Source organism: Plasmodium reichenowi, chromosome 9, assembly GCF_001601855.1.
Source record: "Plasmodium reichenowi strain SY57 chromosome 9, whole genome shotgun sequence".
NCBI classification, from domain to species: Eukaryota; Apicomplexa; class Aconoidasida; order Haemosporida; family Plasmodiidae; genus Plasmodium; species Plasmodium reichenowi.
The window spans coordinates 14,757-41,429 of NC_033654.1; the positions used below are offsets into that span (position 1 = coordinate 14,757).

Below are 26,673 nucleotides of genomic sequence, written 5' to 3' on the forward strand. Positions count from 1 at the left end.
TGAATTAAGACACTTGTAAAATCATAAAAAAAAAAAAAAAATTAAATTAATGTATTGTAATATATATTATACAGTTTATGAGAACATTTTAATTATAGAAAGTTTTATTAAACCTATAATATAAAAAACTAAAATAAAATCAACAAATATATATATATATATATATAAATGTATATATCTTATATATATTATTTATATCTAATGCAAAATTGTATTCAAATAAATTATTCTTAGTTTCATTTAAAAAAAAAAAAAAAAAAAATTATATTAAATATTTTTATATTTTATTAATTATGATAAATGTACTAAATGATAGTATATAACAGTACAATTTTTTAAATAAATAAAAAAATATATATATATTATATATATATTTATATAATGCTCTGATGGTTATTTATAAGGACAGAAAATTACAATTCATACTTTTAATTTACTTATTTTATACATATATAATATATTATAAAAATATTATGCTTTTATTAATTATTATAATATAATAATAAAAATATAAATATATATAAAATATATATTTCTTTTATGAAAAAAAAAAAAAAAGAAAAAGAAAAAAGAATAAATAAATAATAAAAATAAATTAAATTTGCATAATTTTTATAAAATATATAATTAAAATATTCTTTATAATATATACAATTTTTTTGTTATTTTCTATATTCATAATCATTATATGACATAAGAATTAATTATATATATATATTATATATATATAAATTATCGTTTATAAATGATACAATTATAATTTTAATATTGTCAATCCCTTTTTTTATAATTTAGAAAAAAAAATTGCAAATTGTCATATTGTCATTCATAAATATAATATTAACATATGTGATCACATTACACTATCTGCCTTAAAAATATAATAACAGAAGAAAATGAATATATATAATTAAAAGAACAGTATAAAAGAAAAAATATATATATATTTTTATGAATTATTTTTTTCTATCATATGTGTCATATTCTTTTTTTTAATACTTTTTTGAAAAAAATAAATTATTTATTTATGAGATATAAACTTTTCATTTGAAAATTCTTCTATATATAATTTTTTTTTTTTTTTATACATTTTTTATCATAAGTAAACATAATATATAAAAATGGAAATTATGTATTATATATATATATTATACACTTGTTTTATTATTTTATCATTAAAAATTTACATATATATTATATTAAATATATATTATTATACACATAGTTCATTATTTGATCATTAAAAAATTTACAATATATATATATATATATATATATATAATATCTATTATATATTATATATTATATATTATATATTATATTTATATATTTTCATTAATAAGAATAAAAAATAAATTTTTTTCTATATATTTACTAAATATATAAAAAACATGTCAAAAAAATAAATTAAAATATTATATTTTATTAAATGTTAAACAAAATGAGGTTTATATTTTAAAAATTTTCCTATATAAAATTATAATAGAAATATATGAAAATTAATTCATGAGTATTTTTTTAAAAAAAAAAAAAAAAAAATACAATAACAAATATTAATATATTAATAATAAATAGCAATTTTTTTAATTATAAAAAAAATACAAAAACAAATATGATAAAAGAAAACAAAAAAAAATACAATAACAAATATTAACATATTAATAATAAATAACAAATTTTTTAATTATAAAAAAAATATGAAAAAAAATAAAAAGAAATACAAAGGAATAATATAAAATTAGAAAAAAATTTTAAAAAAATTTAAAAAAACAACATTAAAAAAATAAAATTATTACTTTTATTTATGTTTTAATTTATTTTATTTTTTTATCATTTATTAAATTCTTTTTTTTTTTTTTTTTTTTTGGTTGTTGATATTTTGCAGTTAATTATATTTTATTTATCCATTTTTTTGTTCATAAATTAAACAAAATAACATCTTAAAAGGTATATTACTCATTACATGAAAACCATGGGTGATTAATTAAATCCTTGAACTGTAAATTCTTCCGGGTTTCTAATACTAACAATTGCTATAAAAAAAAAAATATATATATATTAATATATATATATATAATATTATGTCATGTTGCTATGCTATATATTTTTTATTCATTTTCCATTTAGTGTATTAAAATATTATTTTATATTTTATATTTTATATTTTTTTTATTACTGATATTATATGTTTTAATTCTTCTGGCCAACTTTGCGTTGTTGGGAAAATATCCAAGTTCATGTTGTTCTCCTTGAATAATATAAAATCATTATCTTCCAAAGAATCAGCTTTATTCCATAAATATTTGTAATCCCATATCCATATTAACATAATACCAAGCATATATTTATCAACACATGCAACATCAAAATAATATTTTTTCCTTTCTTCTTGATCTTCTATATTTCTTAAATGCATTAAAGCGTTACTAATTTTCATTTCTTTTAATTTTCTCCACAGATCTATACATTCTGGTGGTTCATATTTAGGTTTTCCAACGGTGGGACAACACGATTGAAATAAACATAATCCATTTGGATTCTTTCGATGTCTCAAATAATATGTATATAAAGGTGTACTTTTAGCAAAATCACATAAACGCATTTTGTGATTTTTACCAATTAATGTATTTTCAGGAGATATATCAAGATGAGACAAACCAGTATCATGCAACCTACTTACTAATTTTATCCATTCATGTATTATTTTTTTTCTTTCATTTTCACTAATATCACGATATATTCCCCCTTTTTTTCTTAAATATTTGTAGGTATCTTTACCATAATATTCTGAAACCATTACTACATATCCTTTCATATTCTTTATTAACATCCTATTTATTATATAATTAAATGAAATAATATCCTTACTCATGTACGATGTTGAAATATTTAAAGCGTTACTCCTATCTTCTGGTACAACTAATACTTTATACAATTTTGGTGATATACCTGGGTAATATTTTGTTAAAAAAGCGTATACCATAACTTCCATTACAAAATTTTCTCCACCCATCAAATATTCTCCATATAACATATTCATTAAATCATATTGTTTTATCCATAAATTTATAGGTATCTTCTTAATAAATAATGTTATATCATCCTTCTTATCACCTCCATTCGAAGGAATAACTGCTTTAAACATTTCGTGACCCCTACCTCTCTCCGTATTATAACCTTTTGTTGGAATATTAGTTAATTTCCAATCGTAATAATTTACTCCATTCATTTCAAAATTATCTGCATGACCAAGAAATTCATTTACAGTTTTATTTCCTAATTCCCAATTATATATAATAATGTTTTCCGAATTCAATCGTTTCTCTAATTCACTTACACAAGGAACTACGTCATCCACATTAGCATTTAAATTCTCATTATTCTTATTTGTTGCTATATCTATATCTTTCATATAGATATATGAATCATTTTTTTTATTATATTCAGGAAATAATAATTCCTTTTTATTCATACCATTATCATATATTCTACTCACTATCTTATTATTATCTTGACATCTTAAATTATTTTGATTTTTTTCATATTTAGAATTTTCATTTCTTATATCTTTTGATTCCTTTTTAATTTTACTTTTTTCTTCTTCTGTTTCTTCCTTTTCTATTTTCTTATCATCTATTTTTCTTTTCTGTCTTTTTGTTTTTTTCTTTCTAAATAAACGATTAAAGAAGGAATAACTCGATCTATCATTAGCTATATTATTTTCAGCTAATTTTCTTGGGCATATAATATTTACGTATCCTTTTGCAATACATTTATTTTGTATTTCTGTCAAAAACTATGAGAATAAATTATTAATATATAAAATTTTTACTATATATATAAATGTATGTAGGTATGTACGTATGTATGTATCTATATATATATGTATGTATGTATCTATATATGTATGTATGTATTTTATTTGGTTTAATTTGTTTTCTTTATTTTTTGTTCTTGTATGCTTACTAAAAAGAAAAAATATAATGAGATAACCAAAAGATATATAACAAAACCTTTTAAATTCAAAAAAAGACCAATATATTTATTATTGCATTTATTCTTTATATACTTAAGGGGACATCTTATTTCCATTTTAAACATTTACTATTTCTATTCATTAATAATCCTTTCTATATAAGCGAAACAATTATTAGGAAATTACTTGAATCCCAACAACTAGATTCAAAAAAAAAAAAAATATATATATATATATATATATATAAAATTAAATAAAATTAATCATGATTTCCTTTTTTTATTTAATTAAAATAATTAATGTATTTTAATTTGAATAAAATAATACAAAAAAAAAATAAAATAAAAAATAAAAAAATAAAAAAAATACAATAAAAGAAAACAATAAAATAATTTTAAAATAATACTTATCTTATTATACAACGATAAAATATTTAAAAAGACTTATAAATTACATACATATATATATATATATATAATAGTTAGTTATAGAATAATCTTATTCTTTTTATTATACTCAATATATTTATAAGCGCATGAATTAATTTTTTTTTTTTTTTTTTATTATAACAAAAACTATAAATTATATTTCTATATTATATTCATATCTTATATTTATCTATTTATTATAAATATATTTAAAATAAATCATAAATTCAATATAGACATTATTTATATATTTAAAAATTAAAATATAAAATTTTTGTATATAAAAAAAAAAAATACAAGATAAAAATTTACTTTTAAGATTTTCTTTAATATAATAAAGAAAATAAATTTTTTAATAATTAAAAAAAAAAAAAAAAAAAAATTAAATAAATTGTTCTAATATTTTTCTATAGTTTTTTAATATATGATAAAATAATAAATATTTCCAAAAATATATATTTACATAAGTTAAATTATTTACCTAATAATATAATCCATAAACAATATATTCCTAAAATATGCCTAGAACAGATAATAGAAAAGAAAAAAATAAAATAATATAATATATATTTTTTTTTATTTTTTCATAAGAATAATATTATTAATATATATATATATATATATATATATATATATATTACGACTTAATAATCTCAAGAGTTATTTTATTCTTTTCCCCATTTCGTGTTATAAATTTTCTATAATATATATGTACATATATAATATGTCGTTATTAATTGAAATATATATAATAAATTATATAAAATTATGCGTACTTTATAATTCAATCAAACTATACTTTATTTATAATAATATACATATTATACATTATATTATATATATAATATATGTATAATATATATTTTCTTTTTTACCTATTTTAATAAATCATTGAAAATATATAGAATATTTAGAATATCATATTATAAATATATTATCCTATAGTAAAAATTTATATAAATCTTCACATTAAAATATCAATATTTTTTTTTTTTTTTTTATTAATTTTAATTAATAAACTATTTTCTAATCAAAAAAAAAAAAAAGAAATTACTTTTTTTTATTATTAAACTATAAAAATATAATTATATTTTTAAATATTATACTTAATAATAAATAAATTATTGTTGATACAAATTTAAAAAAACATATTAAAAATGATATTATATGTGTGACTATAAATAAATAAATATATGTAATATATATATATATATATATATATATATTAAATATATATTCTTATATATGTGTTACATATATTGTTATAATCTAATTTATTAAAACAATTCTTCAAGTTGTATATATTACATATTTAATTCATTTTTACATTTTAAAAATTCTTAATTAAATTTCAGTGATTTGCTATTTAATTGAAAAATCTACATTAGAAAAATAAAATAAAATAAAATAAAAAAGGAAAATGTAGGATAATTCAAAAACGGAAATATAAAAATTTGTAAAAGTTAGTATTTACATTTCATTAATTCAATATATCAAATAAAAATAAAAATAAAAACAAATATATATATATATATATATATATATATATATATATATAATATTGAAATAATAATACTATTTTTTTGAGAACCATGGATGAGAAATTAAATCATTTAAATTGAGATTCATTCGACATTCTAGATCCACTAATTGCTATAAAAATATATATATATATATATATATATATATATATATATATATATATATATATAATTATTATATATATATTACTTAAGGAATTAATATGCTACCCTTAGTATTATCTTCAATTCTTTAGGCCAAAAAAATGTAGTCCAGAATTTATTAAAGTTCATATTAGACATTGAGTATTTTAAATAATCCTTATCCTGTAAAGGATCTTATTTATACCACAAATAACCATTATTCCAAATAGCTATAAAAAGAATACCAAGCATATATTTATCTACACATCTAACATCAAAATAATATTGTTTTCTTTCGTCATGATCATACATATTTTTTAAGTATTCAAAGAGACATAAATTTTTCATTTCTTTGGTATGTCTTAAATAATAGCTATATTTTGGTGTACTTTTAGAAAAGTCACACAAACGCATATCTCCATTTTTTGATATTAATATATTATCTATTGAGAAATCCAAATGACAAATTCCTACTTCATGTAACTTATTAATTAATTTTAGACATTCAAACATAATTTTCTTTTTGTCATTTTTTCTAAATTTATATGTTTTCTTATTGCGTATATTATATATGTAATTTTCTAAATCTTCACCAAAAAATTCGGATATCATAACAACGTATCCAATCATATTCATCTTTAAATGTTCTCTTATCAAATTATTAAATATATTAATATCATTAATATTTTCAAAACAAGAAATGCTTTTATTATTAAAATAAGAATGTGGTTCATATAATAATCTATAAATTTTGGGGCATATATATTAGGCTAATATTCATTTAAAAAAGATAATACAATTGCTTCCATAACAAAATTTTCACCATTTTCTATAAATTCACCATTATACATTTGCATCATTTCAAATTGTTTCAACCATATATCTATCGGAATTTTTTTTGTAAATATTTTTAATTCACTTTTTTTTTTTTTAACATTATTATATGATATTGTTGTTTCAAACACTTTCTGAATTCTCTCTTTTTTATTATAATAAGAATTTAATGGAAGATATGTTGAATTTCATTCATCATAATATACCCCCTTTTATTTCAAATCGTTTTGAATGATCCAAATATTTATTCAAACAGCGTATACCTAATTTCCAGTTATAAATAGGATTATTATTTGGTGAAAATTCTTCTAAATCTTCTAAAACATAATTTACACTTTCATTAATATTTTCTTTAAAATAAGGCCCATTATAATATATTTCATCTTTTATAAATAATTTATTTACATATGTATCAATGATTAAATTTCTCACAATTATTATTACAATATAAATTGTTTTCATAATTTTTAATATTATTTATTTCGTTATTTAATTTATTCTTTTCATCATTAATGTTTACCAAATATTTATCACTTTTAATATTATCTTTTATGGAGGTGTTATGAAATGTTGAGTTATTCAATGTTTCAGTATCAGAACTATATTCACTTAAATATCGTGAGTTATTAAAATGTGTAAAAAAATTATAGTCACTATTAATTTGTATTACTCTAATAATCTAAAATGAATTTAAATAAATAAGAATAAATAAATAAATAAATATATATATATATATATATATATATATATATATATATCGCCATGCATATCATATAATATATTTATATATATACATACATACATATGCATAACATATAAGATATTTTTATATATACATACACCGATATGCATATAATATAAGATCAATATATATATATTATTTTTTTGTACCATAAAAAAGACGCATATGGATACCATAATATGTTTATGGTAACATACAAAAATGTATATATTTGCTTTAAATAATTTTAGGTATATTTATATACTATACATAAAATTATACTTAAGCTTTTATGCTAAACTTTTTTCCAGTTCTTATGGTGTTAAATATACTATGTAATTTATATGTGTAATCATATAAAATAATGAAATAGAAGAAATATATTGAAATTCAAATGAAAAGTTTTATCAAATTCACATTCTAGGAATAATAAAAATTGAATTATATTTCACATATCACTTTCAGATTATATAAAACATTGAAATAGTTCCATATTCTAATAAATTAAAAAAAAAAAAAAAAAAAAACAGAATAAAATATTATTGTATTTTTTTAAAAAATACTATATTGTATTATTAATAAATTACTTATAATAAACATTGATATTAATTTATAGTAGAAATGACAAATATAAAAGAATATATAATACTCAACAAATTATCATACATTATATATTCTAATTATTTTTATCTGAATATATAAGTACTTAAATCCTATGTCAATATATAACATTATATATTATAATACATAATAATAACATGAATAGTATATTAGAAAGTTATGTGCATATATAATTTATTTATTAATTCATTTCTATATTCATTATTTCATTAATTTCGGAACATAAATATACAATTATTTCACAAATATTTAAATATATATATATACATATATATCATTCTCTTCTATAATATAGAAGTCCTTATTAAAACATTGTATTATTATACTACAAAAAAAAAAAAAAAAAAAAAATTATATAATTATTATTATTTTCTTTTCATTTTCCCCATTTTTCCTTGCATATTTAATATTTATTATAATTAAGATATAACTTTTTAATTATATTAATTTGACATATATCATTTTTATAATTAAATAAACATTCAATGATATTAAAAAAATAAAAGTCAATTCTCTTATATAATATATAACAACTTCTAAAATATAATTATAAATATATATTATTGCGTAATATGTTTTTTCTTTTTTTTTTAGATTAAAAATAAAATATAAGAATAAAATAAAACATTGAAATTTACATCTCAATTTTATTTACATGTATAGTAGTATATATATAATACCTTGATGGATTTAATTTTATATATATTTCTTTCAATGATAATTTTTTATTGAATGGGTAAATTTTATCTTAAATAATATCAACTTAAATCTTATAAGTCATAAAAATATCAATATCAATATTATTTTATTTATTATTATATTAATTAAATAATTTTTTTACCAAAAAAAAAAGATACATACATAATACGCATAAATATACACACACACAAACATATATATAAATATAAATATAAATATATATATATATATATATATAATAATTATCATAATAATATTATTATTTCAATGAATATGTAATACAATATATATCTAAATAATTATTATATTAAAAAAATAAAATTATGGATTAAAAATAATAGAAAAAAAAAGAATCATGAATAAAAAATTTTAATATACAAAAAATAATAATTTATATGCATTAATAACGTTAATTATAATTTATAGAAACATGAACGAATTACATAATTTTATCTAGTAAACCAAGGATCATTAATCAAATCATTTAAATTTAAATTTTTCCTACGATCTAAATCCAATAATTGCTAAAAAAAAAAAAAAAAAAAAAAAAAAATATATATACATACATACATATATATATATTTTATTACTTAATTCTTTAATATTTTACCCTTAGAATTATCTTCAATTTTTTAGGCCAAAAAAAGGTGGTCCATATTTTATTAAAATTCATATTACACTTCTTGTATTTTAAATAATTTAAATCTATTATTGGATCTGATATATACCATAAATAACTATTATTCCAAATAGCTATAAAAACAATTCCAAGCATATATTTATCTGCACAAGAAACATCAAAATAATATTTTTTCCTTTCTTCTTCATCAGTAATTTCTTCTAGATATTCAAAAGGATATTTTGTACTCACTCTTGAATAACGTCTTTCCAAAACCCAACATTCAGGAGGGACATATCTATTTTTTCCAACACTAGTAATACATGATTGAAATAAACATAAATTATCCATTTTTTTTGTATGTCTTAAATAATAACTATACATTGGAGTACTTTTAGCAAAATCACACAATCTCATATCACCATCTTTTGATATTAATATATTATCTAATGTAAAATCCAAATGACATATTCCTGCTTGATGTAATTTATTAATTAATTTTAAAGATTCAAATAAAAGTTTTTTTTTATTCTTTTTACGACTTTTTAATTTTTTCTTATTATTTATAGTACATAAATATGTTTCTAAATCTTCACCAAATGATTCTGATACCAACAATATATATCCACTTATATCCATTCTTAAACTATCACTTAATAATTTATTAAATATACCGATGTCATTTATATTATTTATTGATGAAATCTTTTCATCCATGTAGTAATTATCCGGATTATATAATAACTTATAAAATTTTGGACATATACCAGGATAATAAGCACTTAAAAAGGATAATACAGTTGCTTCCATTACAAAATTTTCTGCACGTACAATATATTCACCATTATATGTATCCATCATTTCAAATTGTTTCAACCACATATCTATAGGTATTCTTTTTATAAATAATTTTAATTCTCTTTTATTATTTTCATTATTTCCTGTAATTTCAGTTTCAAGCACTTTATGAACTCTACCATTTTTTTCATTGTAACATCTGTCTTCAAGGTATACTAATTTCCATTCATCAAATTTTACACCATTTAAAAAATAATTTTTCGAATGTCCCAAATATTTACTTAAACATGCTTTACCTAACTCCCAGTTATATATAGGATATTTAATCGAGACATTCTTTTCTATCAATTCATTAGTGGCACTATTACTTTCATTAATGTTATCATTACACTTAGAATCAAGGTAATACCCAGAATTTGAAGTAGATGGAGAACTATTTAGGTGTGAATGAGATTTCAAGTTTTCATTAGTATTATCATTAGATAACTTATATTTTGAAAATTTACTATCAGCTAATTTACTTTCAGGTAATGTACATTCAGATAATTTACTTTCTGATAATTTATTTTCTGATAATATATTTTTACACAGTTTATTTTTTTTTTTTATTCTTTTATATGATTCATATTCTTCATATATATACTTAACAACAGAATTATTATCATTTATAACACCATTTTTATCGTAACACTCATCAGAATATAATTTAGTTGATATTGCATTTTCAGTAGTATTCTCACTTAAATATCTACGCTTTTTCAAAGCTCTATAAAATACAGTATTGTGATTAATCTGTATTATGCTAAGAACCTATATGAAATGTATATACATATATAAATGAATATAACATATGAACATATGATGAATTTATTTTATTTTATTTTTTTTTTTTCTTGTGGTGATTACTAGAAAAATGAAATACAAATATTCCATATTATTTCTAAAATAACATATTAATATATTATTTCATTATTATATATATATATATATATATATATATTTATTTATTTATTTATATATATTTATATTTACATTTATATATATATATTTTTTTTTTAATTATTATTTTTTTTTTTCTATGTTTTTCTTCATTTTTATTTTTATATTATTTATTATTATTATTTCATTTTATTTTATTTTTTTTAGTACATCTATCTATATTCTTCAAATTTTGTCCATAAAAAAAAATATATAATTATTATTTATATTATATATATTTTTATAGTATTTTAATACAATATTTTTAAATATTTTCAATAAACTATAATAAAGTATCTCATATTAAAAATATATATTTAATTATGAATGGTGTATATTTTATCATATTAAATAATCCATAAAATCATTAAAATAATATAATATTTTACTATATTTATTTTATTATATTATTTTTTTTATTTTACTTTTTTTTGTTTTTTCAGTCTATGATTTTTTATATATATTATACAGTTAATTAATTTTTTTATTATAGATTAATATTTCATTTAATTAGTACATGTAATAATATAAATAAATATATACATATATATATATATATATATATATATATTTTTTATTTTTCATTTTGAGTATTAATAAAAACAATAAAATACATTTTTTTAGTAACATCATTTTAAAACAGATAAGAATGAAAATTATAAATAAAATTAATATATTTTTCTTCAATTAAAAAATAATACATGCATATATAAATTTTTTATATTAATGTACATATAATATTTTATATGTTTTTAAATGGTTGAACGAAATAATTAAAATTAAATATATTAAATTTATTTCATAAATATAAAACGACAGTTGCAATAAATTATATTAGAAAAAAGCTATATAAATAATAAAAATATTTTATAAAATAATATTTCATGTTTTTGGTTTAATTTGTTATTATATAAATATTTGACTATTAAAAAAAAGGCCATAAAATAAATATATTTTTCAATATGTTATTATATAAATTTGTATGACAATATTTATAAATATATAATTATATATTATATATATAAAATATATTATAATATTTTTTTTCTTTTTTTTTTTTCTCTTTTTACTATATAATAAATTTAATACGAATAAATAAATAAATAAAAAAAAAAAAATAAAATAAAAATAATTTCTATATTATAAATAAGAATAATTTTATTATTTATATATGAACTATTTTATTTTGTAATGTCTTTTTTATTTTTATTGATACAGTTTATATATATTTTTATGCTATAAATAACATAATATATATCTTTTTAATTTTTTTAATATTTTAAAATAATTATATTATTTTATTTTTGTTTTTTTAATAAATTCAAATTTAATAATACACTTTTTAATAGAATACCAAATACAATGAAAATACATATATATATATATATATATATATATATGTAATCTCGAAAAAATCATAGACGAAAATTACTTTTGAGATATATAATTGTATACGTTCCATATTATATTATATTATAAAGGTTGAATTGCACTATCTTATAATATATATATACACATATATATTTTTTATATATTTCATATTGAATACTATTTATATAAAATCAAGATAAAATATACTATTTTCTTCATTATAAGAAAATTAAAAAAATATCCTTTAAAAAAAATAAAAAGATTATTATATATAAAATAACAATACAAAGTATAAGAATATTCTATAATATTTTTATATACACTAATAATTATTGATTAATAATTTGTCCTTTGTATTAGAATATTAATATATACTATATTTTGACATATATTATTTAATTATTTCGAAATATATGAAATAAGAAAAAATATAATATTAAATTGAAAAAATGTTCTTAAATCATTAATCTTCATTATATTAAATAAAACAATAATATATAAATTAAGATATAAAAAATATATATAAATAAACATTTCAAAAAATTTAAAAAGAATAATAAAAAAAATAAAACTAACAAAATATATATATATATATATATATATATATATATATTATTATTATAAATATATGTTAAAAATATTAGCAACATATTAATTATTTAAAATATGTTAGACTAAAAGAGAATAACTTAGGAAACCAGTATTCTTCCGTAGTAAACCATGGATGATTAATTAAATCATTTAAATCGAGATCCTTTCTATATTCAAAATATAATAATTGCTAAAAAGTACAAATTAAAGAAAAACATAGATACATATATATATATATATATATATATATATATATATATATACATATATATATATATATATATATGAATATATATTTATGTATATGTACATGCTATACATATTACCATTTATTCTTATATTTTTTTTTTTTTTTTTTTGGTCATTTTTTACCTGAATAATAAATTTTATACCATCTGGCCAATAATATGTTTTCTCAACTTCATGGAAATCCATATTTACCCTTGCAAATTCTGCATATTCTTTATCCACTGAAGCATCCGCTTTATCCCAAAAAAAGTGATAAACCCATATAAGTATAAACAATATCCCTAACATATAATTATCGGCAGATGTAACATCGAAATAATATTTTTTTCTTTCTTCTTGGTCTATAATTGTTTTTAAATATGAAAAGGGTTCCTTCACCTTATGTTCTTTGTATATCTTTTCAATTTCCAAACATTCAGGTGGGATATATTCAATTTTTCCAATCGTAGGTATACAAGATTCAAAAAGACATAAACCATTAGGATTTCTTAAATGTCTCAAATTATAGGTGTACCTAGGTGTACATTTAGCAAAATCACATATACGCATTTCATAATTATCTTTCATTAATATATTTTCAAGTGAAATATCCAGGTGACATAATCCAATTTTGTGTAATCTATTAATTAATTTTAAAGAGGAAAGCATAATTTTTTTTTTTCCTTTTCTACCTAAGGTGGAATAACCTTTAATACACATCTTTTTTATATAACAATCTAAATCTTCACCAAAAAATTCAAATACCATCACAATATTACTCATACGTTTAAGTTTGTTTTGTTCTTTTAATATATCATTGAATACATTTAAATTTGGAATAATATTTTCATCTGATCTATTTTCATTTTCACTTTCATTAGAATCAACCGGTTCATATAATAATTTATAAAAATATGGTGATATACCAGGGTGATAATCACTTAAAAAAGCTGATACGACTGCTTCCATTACATAATTTTCTCCATTCAATACATATTCGCCATTATATAATTCCATTTTTTCATACTGAGTTAACCATTTATCTATAGGAATTTTTTTAATAAATACTTTAACTTCATCCACATTGTAATTATTATTTATAGGGATAATGCCTTTATATACATTTTTTGATGAATGGTATGGATTACTACTATTTCCAAAAGTTATATTTTTCAATATCCAATTCTTATAATAAACACCATTTATTTGAAAATTATTTATACAACCTAATCTTTTTTTTAAGGACTCTTTACCCAACTCCCAATTAAAAACATTTTCGACTGACATATATTCTTCTTCCAATTTATTTTTATAAGATATTCCTTTTTCAAAGTTATCTGAAATATAATCTGGTAAATAGGAACAATTTTTTATTCCTTTAATATATTTTTTTTCTTTCCTAACCTTAGTTATTTCATCATCTTTTTCATCACTTGAAAAATCTTTGCAAAAATTTATTTTCTTGTATAATTTATTCTTATGAACTATTTCTTTTATATACTTTATAATATTACATTTCGTTTTTTTACCTTTATGAATTTTATTTACTATTCGACTAAAAAAATTTTCTACATTTTTTTCATGTTCCAAACTATTTTCATTCAAATGTCTTAATTTTATATTATATGTATACAATTCTGAATGTATATTACTTTTTATTATTAACAAAATCTAGGTATAATATTAAAAAAAAAAAAAAAAATTAAATTAAATTAAATTAAATTAAATTAATAGGTAATAATATATATATATATATATAGATATAGATATATGTTTATTTATCTATATTATAAATATGTTAATGTATCATTTCTATTTTTAACTTACTATCAAGTAAAAATATAAAATTAGCATAATGAAAACCATTTATTATTTTCTGCAATATTTTTTTTTTATTTTACATTCAACAATTAATCAAAAGGAAAATGCAAATTTAAATGATTTTTAAAAATAGACATTTTGGGCTATTCAAAACTAACATTAACAAATATCACATTTAATTTAACAAAATATAAAATAACTTTTTATTTACAATCCATAAATTATTTATATTAAATGATAAATCATTATTCGTTTCTATTTAATATATATATTTAAAATATATAAATATATATTCCAATTTTTAAAATAAAAGGAACTTAAATAAAAAGAAAAATAAAATATAATTAAATAAAAGAACATATATAGGAAGATAAAATAATAAAAATAGGAAAGGTTCAGTTATATTTATATAATTTAACAATATAATATATATATATATATATATATAAACGTGTAAAAGAATGCAACTATATTAATTTAATATTAGTATTATTAAGAATAATAATGCTGTAGTTTAAAATATTATTATGCATTTTAATCTTTTTACTATATTTATATATAATTCCTTATTATATATATATAAGTATTTTCAAAAGTCAATGTACAAAATAATTTTAAAATAAATTACATATTTATATTGAACAAAATTAAATACATTACATTCCTAATAATAAAATATATATATATATATATATATATATATATATATATATATAATGAAAAAATAAAATAAAATAAAATAAAACGAAATAAAAAAAGAATAAACAAAAACCCATAAAAATATTGATACAGAAAAAAAAAAAAATATATACATATAATATATATTATATATATATATTAATAATATATATGTATATATATAATAATTTATTCTGCTTTCTATATTTCATAATATATAACATTTTTGCATACAAAAACTTATATATTTATATATATAATAATATATATTCATTTTATATAAAAATATTGTATTCTTTTTAAATATTTTTAATATCGATATTTCCGTGCAAAAATACATCCTAACAAATTAAATAATAAAAATTTACATTTAATAATTAAAAGAAAAAATTTATATTAATTTATGTCTTTCTATGTATAAAGGACTTTATTTCGTTTTTTTTTTTTTTTTTTTTTCTTAATAGGCTCATAAAAAAAATATTATTAATTATATAATAATATTATATATATATAATTATATACATATATAATATGTAACCCTATATTTAACTACATGCATTTTTTTTTGATAATATATATAATAATATTTTTTGCTTATATAAAAAATAAATCTTGAAAAGTTATTTTAAAAATATATAAATAAACATTAGATGAAAATATATAATTTTTTTTTATAGTTATTTATATATATTTGATTTCAATTTATTTAACAGGAAAAATTATTATAAAGAAAAAAAAAAAAAAAAAAATGGTAAAATAAGAAATTTATAAATATATATATATTCCTCATTATTAATATATATATATATATATATATATATATATATTTTATTCAATATTTAAATAATATATTATATTCATAAAAATAAATATATTTAATATATATATATATATATATAATGTAATATATACCTCATAATACAAAATATTTGAATAATACATATATATAGAACAAAATATTCTATATGTATTATTCTTCTTAAAATATTTTAATAAATTTATCTTGTTTTTAATATTATCAAAAATAAGTATTTATACATCCCCCAAAGTTTTTAAAAGAATATATATATGAGAAGAATATATTAACTTTAATAGCAATTTTTTATTTTTTGTTTTTTATCTTATATTTTTTATTATTCTTGAAATTCATAATAAGATATTATATTATTAGATGATATATATTAACGAAATATTCTTTTTATAATACACACATAAATTTGTGATATTTATAAAAATATTCTCATCATATTTACTAAATTTATAAAAAGTACATTATTAAGGAAAAGAAAAAGTTAAAAAGGGTATTTTTAAAAAATTCAATAAAGAAATAAGAAAAAATCTTTTTTCATATATGTATAATTTTTTTTAATATATGTGCTCATAATACTTCACTACATATATATATATTCTTATATATTCCTACATTTATTTATAACTTTTAAATAATTTATAATATGACAATATATACATATATATATTAAATATTTTTATGTAATATTTATAATTAAATTTTTAAATATAATAGTAATATAAAGTTATCTCATATAAGTATATGTTACATAAATATATCTACTTCATAATCTATATAATTACTTATACACATAATTTACTTACGATACCGTAGTATTAATTAGTATATCTTCAACATATTAATATTCTCATATTTAATAACAAAAATTGAATTATATATGAATTGGACGTAAAACTTTTAAAACATTATAATATTTAAAAATAAGAAATAAAATTCTTTAATATATAAAGATATTTTATACATTTCTAGGCCTATATATATTTTATACCTCCTACTAAATAATAAAAGAGAAAAAAAAAAATAAAAAAATAAAAAAAAAATAATAATAATGATTATAAATGTGTTTATATGTTCGTGTGTTTTAGTATTTCTATAATATATATATATATGTATAGAATTATTTTTGTAATATTTTAATTTTACTATATTTTGATATTTTATAAACATTATTTTAAATATATATATATATATATATATGTATTCTTTTTATTGAAAAAAAAGAAAAAAACAGATCAAAATTTTTAAATATTTATTCAATCTTTTTAATATATAACTTATACATAAAATTACTAGGGAAAATATATTAATTTAGATCAATATCCAGTTCTAGATACTATACATTATTTCCTAATAATAAAACGACACTACTTTACACAAATAAATAAGGTCAATAATTTTAGCGAAATTATCTTAAGGGAATTTATAAATATAAATTTTTTAAATATATTAAATATAAAAATAAATATATATTTATATATTTTCCTTTCTTCAAAGTATCCTAATGAACCAATTATATATACCTAAAAATATAATAATATTTACTATCCTAATATTGATCATTTATTTGTAATAAATTAAAATTAATTAATAATTGAAAATATTTTAGATCTAAAAACTTAAATGAGAAATCTTTTATCTTATATAACTGAACAAATATAATAAATATATATATAAAAATATATATATATATATATAATATTTATAATATATTCAGTTAACAATAAAAAAAAAAAAAGCATTACAAAAGAAATAATAAAGATAATTTTTGTTGTTTTTTTCAAAATAAAATAATATTTTGAGAAAAAAAGAATACAAATTGTTTTTTTCTTTTTATTGTAGAAAATTTTATATTATATATATATATATACTTTACACTTCTTGATAATAGTAGCTACACATAATAACATTAAATAAGGAATTGACTATGTATTTATATATAATATATATATATTTATTTATTGACCTCAAAAGTATATATTTCTGCACACTGTAAAAATTCAAATATAAATAAGTATATCAAGCAATCATAAACTTAAACAATAGTTTCAAATTATCCATTTGAGATATATATTAATTAAATATTTTTAAAATAATATTACCTAATATATATATATAATAATAATAATAATAATAATAATAATAAATATTTAATTTCAAATAAAATATTTATACAATCGAAAAAATAAAATAATTATAATAAGTAATTGTAAAAAAAAAAAAAAAAAAAAAATATTAACATATATTCAATATTAAACTTAGAAATATAATTTATCCTTATAAAAGTAAAATGAATGAATAAAAATGCTTACAACCATTTTAACCATGTAAATTATAAATAATCAATATATATACAAATTAAAAATATTATAAAAATATAATATATAGTATACATAAGCATATACATACAAATGTATGTAATTTTTGGCATTACAAATTAGTAGGTGTAACCATTTCTTATTTATTTTATAAGTATTGTATTAAACTGTATTGGTTTAATCTCTACTAAAATGATATATATATATGTATATAATAGATGAACATATATTTAATTAATTATACAATATAAGACTAATTATTATTTTTTTTCGTATTATAATTGACATATTTATCATTAAATGATACCAGAATTTCATTATATGATTGTTTAATAATATAATTCTATAATACACATGTACAAAAATAAATATTATTTACTTTAAAAAAAAAAAAAAAATAATAAAATAAAAAATAAATAAATAAAATAAATTATAATTTTATATACGCCTTTAATAAAAATATATGAATTCTAATAAATAGATACATTTCTATTCATTACAAATTATATATGCATACATACAGTTATTTCTATCCATTTATAGAAATAAACTATATATATATATATAAGTGTATACATTTAAAATATATTATTATTATTAACTAACAACCATTTATACATAACAAAAGAAGCAACCTTTGGTTTCATCCAATTTTGTTAAACAGAAACCAGGTGAAGGTTTATCCTTGCATTGTTCCCAATTTTTCCTACAAAATTCAACACACTCATCATACTTTTCTGGATCGAATGAATAGGCTCTTGTGCAACTGTGATGCGCACCAATCTCATCGTCATTATCATATTTAATTAGACCAACTTTTATTTTGCTATTCTTGACATGTTTTAATACTTGGAATACATCCATCTTTTTAACACTAGTTGAAGTAGTTTCTGGTTGAGTCCTTAAAGGATCACTGGTAACAGCTCCTCTGTTCGAATCTTGATTAGCAGTAGATCGAAGTTGTGAATGTTGAACTTCTGTTTCTCCACTTTGTCCATGAACAGTATAGGCATTATTTGCATCATTTTTATTAGAACCATTACTATTAATTAAGGATATTTTATTATCCGAACCAAAATTATGATCATAAAAGTTATGATAAAACTCGTGTGTATATTTTGGGAAGTAATTATATAATCCTTTTTTATTATTTTCATTATTATTCATCATTGGAATATCAATATTAAAAACAAGAACTGTATTAATGAAGTGATAATTACAATTGGATGGTCCATACATATCAACTTTAAAGTTTCCTTCATCTCCCCAGTAATATCCCCAACTATTTCGAACTAACCAATATGATTTTTCTTCTCCTTCCTTATTTTTATAATGGCCATAACCTATAACATTTATTGAATGATCTGTAGTTTTGCTACCACACATATTGAGTACATTTTTTCCATTAAAGTCATAAGTTAAAACAGATTCTGCATTTATATAAGCAATTACAGATCCTTTATTCTTAATTTCACTTTTTATCATTTTAACATATTCATCCATATTATCTTTAAACATCTCACTTTTATATACAGAATATCCTTTACTACCAATGGAATTAGGTTCATATTTATAATCTAATAATTTTACGTCTTCCCATAAATTTATCCATTTATTTAAACCACTTGGACAACTATTTTCAACCAATGCATAAAAGTAAGGGTAATCAAATTCTGTTGGTAAAAATCCACTATTTGAAACGATTTCTAAAAATTCGCTTGGATTACCACCTTCAGTACATCTTTTACTAATTTTCCCCTTAGAACAGTTAGTTAAGTACAAAGCAGAAATTCCTAAATGGTCATATCCTTTCATACATCTTAATGTTTCAAAATGTAATTTAGAAGCAAAAGCCCATGAGGAAGCACAATTTCCTTGATCTTCAACGCCAATCTTTGATATGCAATTATTTTCATTTTTCCATCTATTACAATATTCATCATTACAATATATATCATCATTAAAGTGAATCGATTTTACATTTCCATTCTCATTTGTACTTAAATCAATAACACCGTCATATTGTTCATCGTTTGATTCATTATTTTCATTCTCTCCATCAGTATCATAATTTTTTTTTATAACAACATATGAATCATCAGATGTAAATAAACCACATCTACTTTTAACCCAATCGTCCACATTTTTCATACAAAGTGCTGGGTTTCTTAATTTCGTACGTAATACTAATTCATCTTCTTCTTTATGTTCTTTTAAAAGTTTAACAATATTATTAAAGGCATCTACAGTAGTACCTATTTGGTGATTCATAAATGTTCCACTTAAATCAACAAGTTTTAATAAAGAACAGAAATTAATAATATTATCTTCTAATGTACTATTTAAGTCTTCAAAACTTATCAAAACATTTTCACCATTCTCACCATGGGATTTATAAAATGATGATATTAATAAATCTATAGCTTCTTTCAGTTCAGATTCTACACTTTCTTCATATTCAGTTGATCCTTTGACTTTAAAAAGTTCTTCATTTAATTTTTCTTTATTTTCACGAGAAATAAAATTATAGCATACATCATATTTACTATCATTTTCAACTAATAGACTACATTGATAGCATTTTTCAATATCTATATTACCACTCAAGAAACAGTTAGTAGCTAGAGCTTCACATTTTTCTATAATAAAAGGGATTATGAAATCAATATATTTTTATAAAAACTAAAATGAATAAATATAATAGTGTGCATATACAATATATATATATATATATATTTATTATTATTTTTCTTCTCTTTTTCCACATAATTGCATTACCTGGCATATTATTTGTTACGACATAATTTTTGTTTTCAAGCACAAAGGACTTCTCATCTGACATGGAAGAAAATACTTGTATGGAAGTAATAGGAGGACTCATCGTTTTTATTTTGAATTTTTTTACATCTATTGGTATATCTAATAAATATAAAATAAAAAAAAAATAAAAATTAAATAAAAATTAAATAAAAATTAAATAAAAATATTTTTGAAAAATTATATAATATATTTTATTGCATAAAAAAATTGAATATTTTAATATAATCATTTACATGTTTACATCATATATATAAATATATATATATATATATATATATATATTTTATTTATGTTTTTATTTTTTATTTTTTATTTTTTTTTTTATTACTTTCTTCCTTTATAACTTTCCATTTAATAATTAATTCATCTCCTTTAATATATGCAACAAATTTAAAATTTTTTCCTGTCTCACATACATTTTTTAAAAGATCTATACCAACTTTTTCCTCATATTCATCTTTTCCTTTTTTTCTTAATTTTATTCCATAATTTATTTCTGCTGATTTCTTTCCCAATTGTATATCAGTATTTCTAGTGTCCACATTAATTATTATATAAGGAACCATAACCAAACCGAACCCTTCATCACATGGACCAGTAATTTTTACACCAACATTTTCTTTTAAAAATGCAGATTTTATTTTAATCGAATTGTCTGAACTATTTGAATTATTATTTTGTTCTAAAGAATTTTGTCTTGTTTCATATAATTCAGGATTTTTAACATTTACATTTCCAGTTGAATCTATTCTAGATACATCAGAATCAACTGTACCAGAAACAGATGCACCAACACCACGTGAATCTGAACTAGAAACAGTACTATCGGAATTAGATAAACTCTGACCAGAAATCGAATTTAAGAAACTGGTACTATCAGAAGATTCAACTTCACATTTTAACACATCACAATTTAATATAATATCTAAAAAAAGAAATTAAAAATATAAACATATTTTATAAAATATAATAAAAATTTTATATTTAAAATTAAACACATATTTATTATTATTAATTAATTTTAAATTTGTATTTATTTTAATATTGATCAATATATATATATATATATATATATATATGTATATTCATTATACACATTTTAATTATTCCCTTAACATACGTGTATATTTTTTCTTAATTTTTTTTTTCTTTTTTCTTACATATTATAAAAAATAATGTAAATGAAACCTTCATTTTCTTACACCAATTTTAAATTGAATATTAAACATACAAACAATATTAAATTATAAAGTAAGAATATATTTAACAAATGTATAAGAAAATATAAGATATATATTATATATGTATACACTAAATATAAATAATAAAAAAAAAATTTATAAATAATATTTAATTATATGATCAAAATATATTAGCTCATATTATTTTTCTCCATCTTTTTTTTTCTTTTTCATTCTTTTTCATTCTCTTTTTTTTTTTTTTTTTTTCCATTTTTTCTCTCTTTCTCTTTTTATATTATATTTTTTTTTAAAAACAATGTGATATTTATTCTTAAAATTTTACTAGTGCCTTAATAAAAATAATTAATCCCTAGTGTGTATGAGATTTTTTTTTTTTAAGGTGTAAAAGTATTTTTTTTTTTTTTTTTAACTCAAAAAAATATATATACATATGATAATATTGATCATCTTTTTAAAGAAATATATTTATATTTAATAGTATTTTTAAAGAGGTACTATTAGACAAAAAAAATAATAAAAATAATAATAATGATAATAAAAAGAAATAATTCCATTAAAATGTTGCATTCTATTTTTTCTTGTATATCATGTATTAAAATTCTATCGTTCTTTGTTAAACAATATATATATTATAATATTTCTTATATAATATTTCCAAATGTATATATTTCAGTTGTATTCTTATATTAATAATACCAATTTAAAATATATACCTAAATTCGTAATAGAATTTAATATATATATATATATATATATATATATATATATATATATATATATATATATATATAATATATTTATATATATTTAATAAAGGCCTTTTTATACTTATGAAAATTTTCCTCATAATCATATATCAAAAATGTATATTATTATAAACTAGAAAAATTATTAATAACTTTATTATAATTAAATTGAAAGAGTAAATATTGTGTAAATTCATATTTTTCTTTATTTTTTTTCCATTTTTAATTTTTTTAATCAAAAATATAAGTAAGTAGTTTCCATTTTCACATTTTTTTTTTTTTTTTTATATATATATTTTTATATTTAAAAATAAAAATAATAATGAAGAAAAAAAAAATCCAAATGTTTATGCCTTAAAACAATAAATATTAAATAATTCCTTTTGCTTAAGGTTGATGTAAATTTTAGCCACACAACATATTCTATGTATATAAATATATAGTAATATATATATATATATATATATATATATATTATTATTATTATTAAATACAATTTTAAAAACATTTTTTTCTTATTATGGATAATGGGTTATAATTCATTTCATATTATACTACTTCATTATAATATTAATATAAAACCCAACAAAGATTAAATATTACTGTTCATATAGACTAAATAAACATATAAACATATAAATATATATATATATATATATACACCTTTGTGGTTTGTTTTATATACAAAATTTTTATCATACATGAAATATACCAACAATAATAATATATGTTCTACAAAATTTACTTCCAATCATAAAACATTTGTCACATTCATGTGTCTTAATATGTTAACATAAGAAAATATACTTCCTAATAAACTAAAAAAAAAAAAAAAAATTAACAGTAAAAAAAATATAGAAAATATAGGCACAAATATCATATACAGATATATGTATATATTTTTAATTACAAATGGTCTCATACTTATATTTTTATACCATGTTCTTTTATATCATAAAATTCAAAATATATAACAAATAAACATAACCATAAAAAAGAAAAACCACAAAAATAGTCTTCTCTTGCATGTAACAAATATATATATATATATATATAATATAATACAATATAGTACAAAAAAAGAATTAAAATAAAATATATATATATATATATATATATATATATATTTATTTATTTATTTATATTCATTTTATATATTATTTTTTTTTATACAATTTTCTTCTTTTACATGGTGAATTCATAAAAATATTTATTAAAAAAAAAAAAAAAAAAAAACCGTTGTTATCAAATTAAAATATTTACTATAATAATTTTATCTTGTTTTCCTTCTTTGACATAAAAACAAAAATGAAAAACTCCCAACGTTTTACATTTATTATTATCCTCTTAATAATCCTTATTTTTATTTCATCATGTTCCAATACAAATGGGAACTATAAAACAAAAAACATTGACCCCAGAATATTACAATTAACAACGGAAATAGAAAAAACGAAAAAGAAATTTGATATTATACGATCATTAATTCTTTCTGGAACACTTTTTCTGTCTTTAACAGCAATGGCTGGGATAGCAGTACACGATTATTATCATTTTCTTAATAATACAAAAAATACTGAAGATGCTCAAGTACAAACAACATATAAAGGGATATAACACAATATGATGGTATCATATAATATACATATATATATATATAACATATAGAGACATTCTTAAATTGAAGAAGGAATTTTTTTTTTTTTCTAATGAAATTTGTTTTTTTGTTTTTTTTTTCCTAACATATTTTACTTCTAGTGTACATATACGGACTGATGAACAATTTTTTTATAGGAACAGTTGATTGTCGTTTAACTAAATTTTAAAAATGCATTATATTATAATATAGCCATAGTGAAACATAAACAAGGAAATATATTATTATATCATTATAAAATGCAATTTTATTTATATTTTAATATTCTTAGATACTTTTTTTTTTTTATATAATATTGTTTTTTTTTTTTCATATAATATTGTGTTTTTTTTCATATTGTATTTCCTTTTTCATCATATAATATTTCCCTTATTTTCATATTCCATATTCGATGTCATTTTAATTTTCCAAATCTTTTCATATAACATATATATTTTTTTTTAATTTTTATTTCCTAATATAATAAAAATTAAATTACATTACATTACACACAATAATAATAAAAAAAAATATATATATAACACACTTTATATTTTATACTTTTAAAAAATAAAATGAAGGAAATATTAAAATATATATAATATATATATATATATTATAATTATTAAAGGAAAACATGTAAATTTTATAAGTTACAACAATATAAGTATTAATGTATATATATTTAATATATGTGAATTATAATTTTTGAATACATTAAAGTATATGTTTTTTTTTTTTTTTTTTTTTTTTTTTTTTTCAGTATTCATATTTGTATTGATTTATATTTGGTACAGTAACAAGATATTTTTGAAATTCATGAAAAGCATTTACTATAAAAGTTGGATAATATATATATATTATATATATATTATATATTTATACATTTTATTATTTCTTTATAGCAGTTATTGCTTTTATAAAAATAACCCTATAATTATTACATTTTATGTAAATAATATCAATGTATAATAATAATATATTATATATATATATATATATTTATTTATTTATTTGAAATATATATAATTTTTTTTTTCTTCTTTTACCCTTTTCGTAAACAATACACAAAGTTGTAAATCCAAAAAAAAAAAAAAAAAAAAAAAAAAAAAAAAA

At 16.9% G+C, this 26,673-nt stretch overlaps 5 protein-coding genes and 1 pseudogene across 5 annotated transcripts, besides 1 other annotated feature; 1 reads left to right on the top strand and 5 right to left on the bottom strand.

Annotated features, from left to right (window-relative positions):
* Positions 1 to 1,952: 1,952 nt before the first annotated feature.
* On the bottom strand, positions 1,953 to 4,092 carry PRSY57_0900500 (serine/threonine protein kinase, FIKK family; the record flags this gene model as incomplete). The annotated part of the gene is made up of 3 exons (XM_012907245.2): positions 1,953 to 2,033; positions 2,177 to 3,796; positions 3,967 to 4,092. The coding sequence occupies 3 exons, from the start codon at positions 4,090 to 4,092 to the stop codon at positions 1,953 to 1,955; spliced, it is 1,827 nt and encodes a 608-aa protein (XP_012762699.1).
* A 1,887-nt stretch (positions 4,093 to 5,979) lies between these two features.
* Positions 5,980 to 7,820, bottom strand: PRSY57_0900600 (serine/threonine protein kinase, FIKK family; annotated as a pseudogene; the record flags this gene model as incomplete).
* Positions 5,980 to 7,820: a sequence feature.
* Positions 7,821 to 9,392: 1,572 nt separating this feature from the next.
* On the bottom strand, positions 9,393 to 11,293 carry PRSY57_0900700 (serine/threonine protein kinase, FIKK family; the record flags this gene model as incomplete). The annotated part of the gene is made up of 3 exons (XM_012907246.2): positions 9,393 to 9,467; positions 9,554 to 11,170; positions 11,267 to 11,293. 3 exons carry the CDS (start codon positions 11,291 to 11,293, stop codon positions 9,393 to 9,395), a joined length of 1,719 nt encoding a protein of 572 aa, XP_012762700.2.
* Positions 11,294 to 13,364: 2,071 nt separating this feature from the next.
* Positions 13,365 to 15,382, bottom strand: PRSY57_0900800 (serine/threonine protein kinase, FIKK family; the record flags this gene model as incomplete). Its single annotated transcript, XM_012907247.2, has 3 exons — positions 13,365 to 13,490; positions 13,673 to 15,199; positions 15,356 to 15,382. The coding sequence occupies 3 exons, from the start codon at positions 15,380 to 15,382 to the stop codon at positions 13,365 to 13,367; spliced, it is 1,680 nt and encodes a 559-aa protein (XP_012762701.2).
* Positions 15,383 to 19,765: 4,383 nt separating this feature from the next.
* On the bottom strand, positions 19,766 to 23,167 carry PRSY57_0900900 (serine repeat antigen 9; the record flags this gene model as incomplete). Its single annotated transcript, XM_012907248.2, has 4 exons — positions 19,766 to 21,792; positions 21,932 to 22,072; positions 22,302 to 22,898; positions 23,134 to 23,167. The coding sequence occupies 4 exons, from the start codon at positions 23,165 to 23,167 to the stop codon at positions 19,766 to 19,768; spliced, it is 2,799 nt and encodes a 932-aa protein (XP_012762702.2).
* A 2,062-nt stretch (positions 23,168 to 25,229) lies between these two features.
* On the top strand, positions 25,230 to 25,538 carry PRSY57_0901000 (hypothetical protein; the record flags this gene model as incomplete). The annotated part of the gene is made up of 1 exon (XM_020114757.1): positions 25,230 to 25,538. The coding sequence occupies one exon, from the start codon at positions 25,230 to 25,232 to the stop codon at positions 25,536 to 25,538; it is 309 nt and encodes a 102-aa protein (XP_019970457.1).
* Positions 25,539 to 26,673: the final 1,135 nt, after the last annotated feature.